Source organism: Solanum tuberosum, unplaced genomic scaffold, assembly GCF_000226075.1.
Source record: "Solanum tuberosum cultivar DM 1-3 516 R44 unplaced genomic scaffold, SolTub_3.0 scf00039, whole genome shotgun sequence".
Classification (NCBI taxonomy): Eukaryota; Viridiplantae; Streptophyta; class Magnoliopsida; order Solanales; family Solanaceae; genus Solanum; species Solanum tuberosum.
The window spans coordinates 1,744,869-1,756,659 of record NW_006238968.1 but is presented as its reverse complement, the minus strand read 5'-3'; the positions used below and the strand labels follow the sequence as shown (position 1 = coordinate 1,756,659).

Sequence of the window (11,791 nt, the reverse complement as noted above, 5' to 3'; positions counted from 1 at the left end):
AAACATCCAATTTTATACAAATTGTTCAGTTTTGTATAAATTCATTTATACATTGTAATTTGTATAATTATAAGTGTATAGGACGAAAATATATATATTTGTATTTGTATATACACTTTTCTCTCGCTTTATACAAACACAAACGCATTTTATAGTTATACCGAAATGTATAAAATGGCTAATTGTATATCGAATCAGATAACAAAAAAATGGGATGTTTGCTGCGAATTACAAATAAAATAAACTATAGCTATAACATTTAATTTGAATTAATAGTTTGTTAATTCATATAATTTTCCCTATAATATATAGTGTATTTTCACCAATAGAGAACATGGGCTAAAGTTATTGACAACCCAACAAATAACCCTACATCCATATAAATCATAAAAAGAGCAAGGTGGACATATATATCTATATATAATAAGTTACAATGCAAAGATTTTTATAGTATTTAGTTACATTGTAACTATCTTGTTAGCTTTCAACCAAAAGGAGTACTTCTTTTAAATAATAAATATGTCATTGTATGAGCTATTTATTACTCATTCCTTTTGAATTTGTTAATCTGAATTTGATCTGACACATAATTTACGAAAGTAAATTAGATTTTGAGAAAAAACATTAAGTGATACTTCAAATTGTCCCAGATTTTCAAAAAGACACCTTAACTTTGCATGCGTCGTATTACCCACAAAACATTCAAAATCACAATAAATACACATTTTTTACACAATATTTCCACTTTGGACAAAAATATCCTCCCAATATGCATATTTTTTTAAACAAAAAGTGGGACCCATTATTGATGTATTGAAGGATGCTTTGGTAATTTCCTATGATGAATTCGTTTTGTTTGTTGTTTAATTTTTTTTAAATGATTGTATAAAATATTATAAACCACAATAATTATTTACTTAAATATTCAAAAGATATAAAAATATGTTCTTTTATATTTATTTTACTATAATAAATAATTTTATAAAATATTATGAATCACGATAATTAATTACTTAAATATTTAAAAGATATAAAAATATATAAAAGATCTGATTGACTCTTCAAATTTTACCGGTGACACATAAATTGGGACAAATGAAATAATATATATTATTTGAAAATTTCTTAGAAAGTACTATAAATTACAGTATTAATAGCTAGAAATATTTCAAAAACAAAAAAAATTGATTGAATCTCAAATTTTTTTTAGTACTACATAAATTGAGAAAAAAGAAAATGACCTCTATTATTTGAAAAATGGCGTAAAAAGTATTACAAAATCATACAATAAGAATTACTAACAATTAAAATTTTAAAAGACTTTAATGCTTTATACTTATTATATTTCCACTTTGGACAAAAATATTCTCCCCAATATGCATATTTTGTAAACAAAAAGTGGGACCCATTATTGATGTATTGAAGGATGCTTTGGTAATTTTCCTATGATGAATCCGTTTTGTTTGTTGTTTAATTTTTTTTAAATGATTGTATAAAATATTATAAACCACAATAATTATTTACTTAAATATTCAAAAGATATAAAAATATGTAAAAGATCTGATTAACTTTCAAATTTTTATCGGTGACACATAAATTGGACAAATGAAATAATATATATTATTTGAAAATTACTTAGAAAGTACAATAATTTACAGTAATTAACAATAGAATATTTTAAAGACAAAAAAAATTGATTGAATCTCGAAATTTTATTAGTACCACATAAATTGAGAAAGAAGAAATAACCTTTATTATTTGAAAATTGCGTAAAAGATATTACAAATCATACAACAATAATTAGCAATTTAGAATGTTAAAAACATTAAAAAAAATTACCATAGTTAACAATAATTAAAAATTTAAACTATTTTAAATTAATATTAAAATTTAATTAACTCTTTACTTTTGTCTTTGTCACATAAACTGAAATAAAAAATGATACATATTGGGCCCGTGCTAGTACGGGCTCCGATGTCTAGTATATATAGAGAGAGACAATTCCAACAAAGAACAACACTCCACATTTATTGATAGCTATATATCTTGTTATTAAGTTGGTTTCATTTGTCAATTCAATGATAGCTTATTTAGAGTACGATTCATAAGTCATTCAGAAGCGGAATTATAATTTTGAGAGTTCATAATTTTTTTATTCTTAAAAATAAGTAAAATTATTAGATTCTTGATAAATTATTTTTATTTTTTAAAATATAAATAGTTATTAAATTTTGTTGAATCTATTATTGACATGCTAATTCTGTCCCTGATCGAATTGTCAATTTAAAGTAGTTATATATTTGGGGGGGGGGGGGGTGGGGGGGGGGGGGGGGGGGGGGGGGGCACTTCCCTTTTAATAAATTTTAAGAGGTACATATTCAAATTAATCAAATATTTCAAATTAATTATCAAACATCAGATGAAAATGAAAAAGAAAAATTCCGACAAGTAGGATTTTTTATTAAATGAAGTGAGGAACTCACAGTTTGGTGGATACAAATTTTCATCAACGTGTACAAAGAATAATATAATTCGACATTAGTGATTTTATGAAGTAAGAATATAGATAATTAATCATAGCTAAATGAGAAAAATATATGTATAATATATCATGGTTTAATATAAATATTCTATGTATGTATTTCGTTATTGCAAAATTTTTTTTTTTTTTAGTTGTGGTTATTGCAACACGTATAAAAGCAATGAATTTTTAAATAATTTTTGTTTCATTAGAACATGATATTTACTTAGAGATAGGGAATGACAATGGGAGAAGACAGTTTGAATCTTTTTTTAAAAAAAGTTTGGCGGGTGCGGGTGAGGATGAGGGTGAGGGTGAAATTGCTTTATCGCCTAATTAACTTAAATCTAAATTTACCAGGATAAATTCACTAAAAGAATAAAAAAAATTCTTGGTGGGAAAAAAATATCTGTAAATAAATTTCATAATGATATCAGTGCAATGATTTGGAAATTTTCAAGCACATCATATGATAATTATATTGACATTTTCATGATTTAAAAACACTAAGCTCTATTTTAAAGTTAAAATTTGAAACTTAATAAGTTGAGTTTTGAATATATATTGAGGTTTTGTAAGTGAAAATTCCATATTTTCATTGAGAACTTGCAAATATTTGAAGATCAAATTTCATGTCCAAATAGATATTTGAAGACAAATTTTAAAAAATATTATCAAAATCTATGGTTAAATATGAGCTAAAGTTTATATTTTCTTTCTTCTGAAAACGTATGGGAAGTAGAATCGAATCTTCATCAATTAAATGAAAGTTCATACTCCTGTTGTCCCTTTTTACTTGTCCAATTTTCTTTTTTTTACTTGTCATTTTTTGACAAATCAAGAAAGGACAATTGTTTTTACCTATTATACCCTCAATTTGTTACTCCCTCCGTCCAATAATAGTTGTCCACTATACTAAAAATAGTTGTCCAACATTATTTGTCCATTTTAGAATATCAAGAGATAATTTATCTTTTGTATCTATTTTATCATTGCTATTAAAAAGTAGTAGTATTTATCATCTAACACATTTTTTAAAACATTAAATTTAATAAAGTCAAAGGATAATATAGTGATATTATCCCTATTATTTATTGTTTCTTAAAGAGTATGTCAAGTCAATAGTGGATACCTATTGTTGGACAGAGGGAGTAGCATTAAGATAGTGTCTTTAAAAAATGTAGTGCGTAAAAATACTTGTGATCCTATCAATTAATAGGGATAACATAGTAAATTCACTATAATAATTAATATTTTCTTAATTTATGCGTCAAATTCAAATTTAACAAGTAAATAAAAAACATAAAAAAATATAGTCAACTAAGTGAGCTACTAAAATTTCTGAGCTAAATTTTAGAGGTCCCCCATATGTACAGAATGTTGTCTACTTTTAGGAGCCAAATGTCAATTTGCCACTAAGATAAGTTTTTTTTTTCCCTTTCTTAGCAGCCAATTTGTCATATATTGTTATTACCCACACAATTATGGATACAATGAGCTCAGAATTGAGAGGATAATTGGCTGTAATTGACCAATTGACCCCACCAAAATTCTTTGGGACCCATTTTTTATGACAATTTTTTAAAAAAAAATCACTTTATTTTAAAATCAAATAACAAACGTATGAAATATAAAATGAGAATTATTTACTTAAGATAATTTGATCATGGCATACCTTTAATAATGAGCAATTGTCAATTAACAAATGCATTGTCATACCGTTGAAGGTGTTACAAAGAAATAAAATTAAATCTATGATCACATGAAATAAAAGTTATTTGTAGATACTATTTTTATCTCACACTAAATAAGGTTTATTAGAAGTGAAAATGTTTTTGAATAAATTCAGATTCACATCACATTCAACTCATTTAAGAAGAAATAGTTCTCTGATTAATTCAGATTCTCACATCGCATAAGATTCATTTAAAAGGAAAGATTTTTTTCATATTAGAAGGTTCAAATTCGAAAACTCTAATTAAAGAGTAAGAAAAATTATATTCATCTCATCACAAGACCTATTGTCTATTAAAAGCAATGGTTGGCAAGATTCTTTTTAATTCAGTTGACACTTTCATGTGAAGATACAATTTATTGCATGCAATCCTGAAATATCACAAGTTCAACTAGTTTGAATTTATTTTAATTTATGTGGTATTTTTTTTTAATTCGTTCAAAAAAAGAATTAGACTTTTAATTTTACGGTGAATGAGAATTTTTTATAGTCATATAGATATTAGTATCACATGTTTATAGTTATAAGTGTTTTGAAAAATAAAAATCTTAAACTACATGTTGATTCAAATTTTGACGCATAAATCAAATCAAAATGAATATATATTAGCGAAAATGGTTTCTTTTCAAGAGTTATATAATATGAATCTAGAAAATTCAATGAAAACGGAGCGGAGTGTGGTGTGGAAAGTTAGGGTGGTCAAAATACGAGAGTAGAGATGAGATAATGAGCTTGAAATTAAATACGATTTATGAAACTTGTTTTTCCTCATTTCAGAAGTCATTTTCTATTTGATTAATCAAATATGAAAAAATTAGTTAAACTATCATCATCTATGTATTATAACACAACTCGAAACTGTCTAGACGAATTATTTGAACTATCACCATCTATGTATTACAACATACCTTAAAGTTGTCTAGACCAACTATTTGTTGTTCCTTTAACACACCCCAAGCTGTATAGGCCAACTATTCGTTGATTTTTTCTACTTAAATTATTACCATCTATATAGTTATTTAGACCAACTATTCGTTCTTCTATTTTTCTACCTGAATTATTAGCATCCATGTATTAAAATACACTTTGAAGTTGTCTACTCAACCAACTATCCGTTGTTTTCTTTTTTTTTTCTCGAATAATTATCATCTATGTATCAAAACACACCTCGAAAGTATCTACGACAACTATTCATTATTTTCCTTTTTTTAAACCTAAATTATCGTCATCTATGTGTTAAAACACCTAAAAATTGTCTACACCAACTGTGTTGTTCGTTTTTTCTACTTGAGCTACACTATCTACCAAAAAAAAAGAGAACAACGTTTAGTTGAGACACGTGAAACTCGCAAAAGAGTGATAGTTCAAATGTGTTTTCCGCCATTATCTCATAAGAAAATGACATTTCTACCCCTACAACAGTCGTGTTGCGAGAAAAGCGTGAGAAGAGAGGGAAAAAAAGCCAATCATAAGCAAAAATACAAAAAGAGTCTCAGCTCTTCTTCTTCGTTGGCTGACAGACACACACACACAGAAGAGAAAAACAGAGTGTTTTTTTTTTCAGGCAGCGAACGATTCAACCGCAGTATTTTCCGGCAAGAAAAAAGGTACACACAATAGTTTTACAAACAGCTTAATGGGTTTTCCTTTTCTCTCTCTTTACCTCTAATTTTTTCTCTCTCTCTAGATCTAAATTTACACACACACCCATTTTCCCTTTTCCCCAAAATTCCATTCTCCCCCTTTTTGATTTCAACCTTTTTTTTTTCAATTTTGGGTTTGGGTTTTCCTCCAGATAATCAAACTTTTTGTGGGTTTTTGCCATTTTTGCAGATGGGTCATTGAAAGGGACTGAAAAATTCAAGAAGCATTACATTGTTACGCTTTTGTTTGTTTTATTGATCAGGTCTTCTCAAGAAGATCTGATAAGAAGTGGGTCATCGTTAATTTTTAACCCAAACAAGAAAAGTTATGAGTGCTTCCAGGTTTATCAAGTGTGTTACAGTGGGTGATGGTGCTGTTGGAAAGACTTGTCTTTTGATTTCTTACACCAGCAATACTTTTCCTACGGTTTGTTCATCAACCCCTTTTGCTTTGTGTTGTTAAATTTTCGTTTTGAGGGTGTGTTTGGTAATGAGAGGAAATTTTTTTTGTTTTATTTTCTTTCTCCTGTTTGTTTAGCTTGATTTTGCTGAGAATGTTGAGGAAAAAGATGTCATTTTGTTGATAAATTGTTATACATTATTGTCAATCAAGACTCTATTTGTGTACCTTTTGTAATTAGTGGCGGAAGTAGGATTTTCACAAGGGGGTTATACATCTACCATATATACGTAAAAGCATAAAAGTTGACAATTTTCAGGCCAAGGGATTCGATTTTCCCCCTTAGCTCCTCCCCTGCTTGTAATAGCTGTATGTCTCCTGCTTTTACATCAAACCTGGAAAATGATTTCCAAAGTGCAACCTCTGGCAGTCAAAGCTATAGGAAGATGTGCTTTGGTCTTTCCATCGATAGAAGTAGTAGGTATATAACTCATGCAGCTAGTAGGCGATAGGAGGATGTAAGCCCGGTGGTAGTGGTACTTTGGCTAATCAAACATTTTCCTTAAAGTACCATTTTCTTTCAAGGAAATCATTTTTTCTCTTCCTTTGTTTTTCTTTCTATTCTCTTCTTGAAAGCCGTAAATGTAATACAGTGGTGGCAATAATGTGTAAACACCTCTGTCAATGTGGAGGATTTGAGAGTGGGACAGGGAAGGACCTTGGATAATTGTATTCACCCTCTTGCCTATTTTCCCTACTAATTCATTTTTGCGATATGCTTTATTTGATTCTTTTCAGAACTTGCTCATGAATATATATATATTTATAACAATCACGTAAAAAATGCATTTCTTTTTAGTCCGCTTAAAAGAAGTTACGGGCAAGTCAGTTTTTTTGCTTAGGCATGTCAACAGGTTCCTGTTGTGTGTTTTGATTTGCTTGCTTATTGAAGGTCTCTCTGTACTAATATCTTGTTGTAGGCTTTTGTTGATCTTTTGGACTAATTTCCTTGTTCACGTAATCTCTTTGTATGTTGTTTTGATTCTTCTGAAAAGGTTCTTGGATCACATGATTTTTTTGTATTTCCATCCTCGAAACTTGATTGATGATAGGCTGCCCTTTACCTTTCTCCACTTAAAAGCCAGATGTGTTTGCTTAATATCTGCTGGGAGCTAACGTGACCCACCCTGTTTCAATCTTTTGGATAAATTGCCTGGCTTACAACTTTACGTGATTTGTTGCTTTAATAATATCTTGTTGCGCGCTAAATTGCACTTTTTTCGATATTTTTACACAAGTATTTCTTGGTATACATGTTTGTTTGTTTTATGCTACATTTAGAAGCATATTGAGCTATGTCTTTAACAAATTCACCACGTGTTCCTCTTAAATCTACTTGTGATAATTAGTCTTAAAGGTAAGGAAGAGAAGACATTGAATTTATTCTATATGAACTTGGTGATATTTACATCGGACCGTTTGGTGGTTGCTCTTTTCTGCACTTACATCTTTGTTGGTTTTGAGGAAAAAGTTAATTCACTTCACATGCACTGAATGTTTTTTTTTTTTTTTGGCTCAAATTACAGTGCTTGATTCATAAAAAGTTTGTATATTCCGAGAAGGATTCCTTTCATCTTCCCCAAATTTAACATCAATTGCTACTTCTCAGAATTAGAATTTAACATCACCTGCTTTTCTCTCATTCATGTAATTGTTTGACAGGATTATGTGCCCACTGTGTTCGACAATTTCAGTGCAAATGTGGTTGTCAATGGAGCCACTGTCAACCTAGGGTTGTGGGATACTGCTGGTAATTATTTATTTGCTTGAATCTTCTGATAACTGTTGCATGTTTATGTATTCTAATGCATATATACCTATAATAATGCCAACGATAAGCTGTCCAAATTGTTATGAGTCTTACTTCATTAAATGTATAACAGGACAGGAGGACTACAACAGATTAAGACCTCTGAGTTACCGTGGGGCCGATGTTTTCATTTTGGCATTCTCTCTCATTAGTAAAGCCAGCTATGAGAATGTCTCCAAGAAGGTGAGTGTTTTATTATGTACTTCTCTTCATTTACAATTCTTTCTATTCGTTGTCGGTACATGAAAAAATTACTATTTTGATTTGATTGTTTTCAGTGGATTCCTGAGTTGAAGCACTATGCTCCTGGTGTCCCAATTGTACTTGTTGGAACAAAACTTGGTGAGGCTTTCATTTAAACATGATATAATCTGCGGTTTGTTTCATAGATCTGCAGGAGGTGATGATCAATAGTGTCTGCAATCTTCTTATTTATTATAAATTCTCTTTGATCAAAAGAAGATAGGCCAGTGCAAAATGACATTGCCACTATAAGAGCCTAACTTGATAGTGTTTAGGTTGTTACTGGTAGAAGAGTGTAAAGATTTCTGCTGTTCTCGAAGTAGAAGGAACTTTTTTGCCGGGTAAGAGAATAGATTTAAGGAAACCTCTGAAGAGCTAATAGAACGGGATGGTGGGCCATCTGGGCATTGAAGTTGTGGAATGGTTGGTGGCTGGTAAACGTGTGTTTGTCCCCACCTTTGTTTCTTTTCTTGTTAGTGCCTCTTTGATTATAATTAGAATTACAAGGATGCATTATTATATTTAGAATTAATCTCCTTTGAATGTGAAAACTTGGTTATCAACCTGTGTTGAGTAACTATATCTTTACTCATTATAACATGCGGAATCATGCTATAATACAGTTTCTCTTTACGTTCTGTATCTCATATTTTGCTGCTAACGTCTATCAGTGTGTTTATTCAGCTATTTTATATGCTTAGTGTTGTTGATTTCCAATTATCAAGGCCTAACTAGCCTACTTTACCTCTTGTATTGTACTCAGATCTTCGGGATGACAAGCAATTTTTCGTAGACCATCCTGGTGCTGTGCCGATTACTACTGCTCAGGTAAGGATAACTAGCACTCTTCCTCTTTTGATTGTATCCGATTGAGGATGATTTTTGATAGTTTTGTCCATTTTCATTTGACATCTCTTATCTTAACCATTAAGGGTGAGGAGCTAAGGAAAACAATAGGTGCACCATCTTACGTTGAATGTAGTTCAAAAACACAACAGGTATGTTTCCCCTACAGCATCTGCATTTCTTGCACCGTATATTCTTCTCAGATGCTTTTTATTGAAACATTTGGTTGAATGTGTCCTTGTTGCAGAATGTGAAAGCTGTGTTTGATGCTGCCATTAAGGTCGTCCTCCAGCCTCCCAAGACGAAGAAAAAGAAGGGGAAATCTCAAAAGGCCTGCTCGATATTGTGATCAACTATAGGTCCAACGATAATGGCTCATCATAATTCCCGTTGTAACATCCCCCCCCCCCCTTATATCCCTTTGTCTCGGAGGAAGTAGAAGGTTCTCATCTGTCTTATTCGGAACTACTAACGATCCCTCAAAAAGTGTTTCAGGTGGCTTGGTTTTTCTGTATAATTGTTGTTCACCATGTAGGCCACTCCAGTGTTTCCTTTGTTTTGATTTGATTTATGTATTAACAACTGAATGATCCTCAGTTAGGAAAACAAATTCTTTTTGGAATGTTGGGCTTCTCTGTGTTTTCTTGTTTTGCATCTCATTTTAACCTTTTAGTTACTTTGAAAAGTTCTTGTTTAGCTCAACTTGTATCGAGGGTCTTTCGGAACAGTCTCTCTAACTCCACGAGGTAGTGGACCCTTTGTAGACCTCACATGTGGGATTAAACTGGGTCTGTTGTTGTTTGTTTAGCTCAACTTTTGCTTCAAAATGGTCAAATGTGAGTAGGAGTTCATTTTTTATTTTATTTTTCTCCGTTGTTTCTTTTATTTCGATTATCTTTAATATTTTTAGAATCAATATAATATTTTTATCATAATTTTTACTTTTGCATTTTTTCAAACCATATTCTAAAAAAGTTTGAGGTTTATTAGAAAGAATCTCTCTATCTCATAAAGGTGGAGTAAGGTCTACGTAAATTTCAACCTCACTTGTGGTAGATAGTGGTATTAGGGTTACTTGTTCACATGTGGCTATTTTATTGAATACATGTTACCTCCTACCAACACGAATTACAAATAACTCTATGCATTTAAGTGAAGGTATCTGGAAAAAAAAAAATTGCTTAGTATTTATTTTCGTGATACTTCAGAATTTTCTCAATTCATTTATCACTAAGTTATAACTTCAACCTATATCATTAAACCTAACGTTAATGTAAGTAGGGACGGATCTAAAAGATTAGTTATATATATTATTAATTTAAGGTCGATATAAAAATTCATAAAAAATTCAAATATTTATTCCACAAACAGATGAGCTGGAGTTTGTCTTTTCTAACTTGGCCTGATTATGAAGCAACTCTTTTAGTTTTCATTAAATTGTTCCATCTTTTTTTTTTAAGTAAAAAAGAATATTTTCTTTATGAAGTTAGAAAGTAGATAGACATATTCCCCTTTAATAGAGGTGAATGGTGAGCCACTCCTTAGTTTTTTTTTTTCTCAAAATAAATAATAATTCTACAGTTGTCTATGATTTTTTTGTTCCAAAATTAGTATTATTTAAAAAAAAGAAAAAGGAATGTGATCTTTACAAACATGGCACAAAGTGGCAAACTTGATTGCCACTCATTGGTTACTAATATATTAGATTCTCCCTTGCCTAAGGGTCATTGTATATATTTAATGAAAGTGGGGATTTTATTTTTTTCTTTTTCTTAAAAGATCGTTAAATTTAATTTAGAAAACTTATAAATTTATGTATAACTTACATATATCCCATAGTGTAAGACCTAAATTACATCTTATCCCTACTCTTTTCTATTTTACAAAAATCCCTTAAAATATCAGCCATTCAGATACATAAGTTTCATCCGGATACATTAATTGTTATACATTATAAAACTTATTTGTTGCGCTTAATATGGATATTAACATAAAATTGATTTTCTTTCCCATAAATCACGCAGATCTGATTGATATCAATCCACTCCAATCTGTAACAGCTCCACAAAATTCAAAATTTAGATTTTCATCTTCTCCATCAATTCTAAATCGTAAAAGTTTCACAAGAGGAATTGCCCTTCATTAGGAAGTTGGCAATTGTGACAGCAGGCCAAGCCTTCACTCATCTAATAAAGGTTTATCATGAGAAAAACCTTCAGTTGGTTACGAATGAGATCTATAGATTTGTCCAGCGCCCCGATTATTGTGGTTTCTTCATTTGATTGTTTGGTACACAAATAATGCTCTATAATCCAATATCAAACGTTGCCTTTACCGTTGTTGTGTGGAAATTCTTCTCGGGAAGGATACCTTGCGAGGATAATCAAGAACTCATGGGTACATCATGAGGAGTGGATGGATATAGATATATAAGAAGAAACAGTGATTTTCCATATGGTGTTTGTGTCATTAATTCATTAGCTTCTTATCCGACAAAGGAATTATCTTTTGTATTATCTTCTTATCCATCTCC

The 11,791-nt window shown here is 30.3% G+C and overlaps 1 protein-coding gene across 1 annotated transcript; it reads left to right on the top strand.

The window, feature by feature from the left end:
• Nucleotides 1-5,716: 5,716 nt before the first annotated feature.
• LOC102584039 (rac-like GTP-binding protein RHO1) lies at nt 5,717-9,899 on the top strand. Its single transcript, XM_006343294.2, has 8 exons — nt 5,717-5,863; nt 6,090-6,326; nt 8,022-8,109; nt 8,243-8,352; nt 8,448-8,511; nt 9,176-9,240; nt 9,345-9,410; nt 9,506-9,899. The coding sequence occupies exons 2-8, from the start codon at nt 6,228-6,230 to the stop codon at nt 9,605-9,607; spliced, it is 594 nt and encodes a 197-aa protein (XP_006343356.1). The 5' UTR covers nt 5,717-5,863; nt 6,090-6,227; the 3' UTR covers nt 9,608-9,899.
• Nucleotides 9,900-11,791: the final 1,892 nt, after the last annotated feature.

What these genes read in the sequence shown, in the direction of transcription:
- LOC102584039 (XM_006343294.2), top strand. Translation starts at nt 6,228, where the DNA reads ATGAGTGCTTCCAGGTTTATCAAGTGTGTTACAGTGGGTGATGGTGCT. An exon ending in CCAGCAATACTTTTCCTACG is followed by an intron (nt 6,327 to 8,021) that starts GTTTGTTCATCA and finishes ATTGTTTGACAG; the next exon opens with GATTATGTGCCCACTGTGTT. An exon ending in ACTTGTTGGAACAAAACTTG is followed by an intron (nt 8,512 to 9,175) that starts GTGAGGCTTTCA and finishes TATTGTACTCAG; the next exon opens with ATCTTCGGGATGACAAGCAA.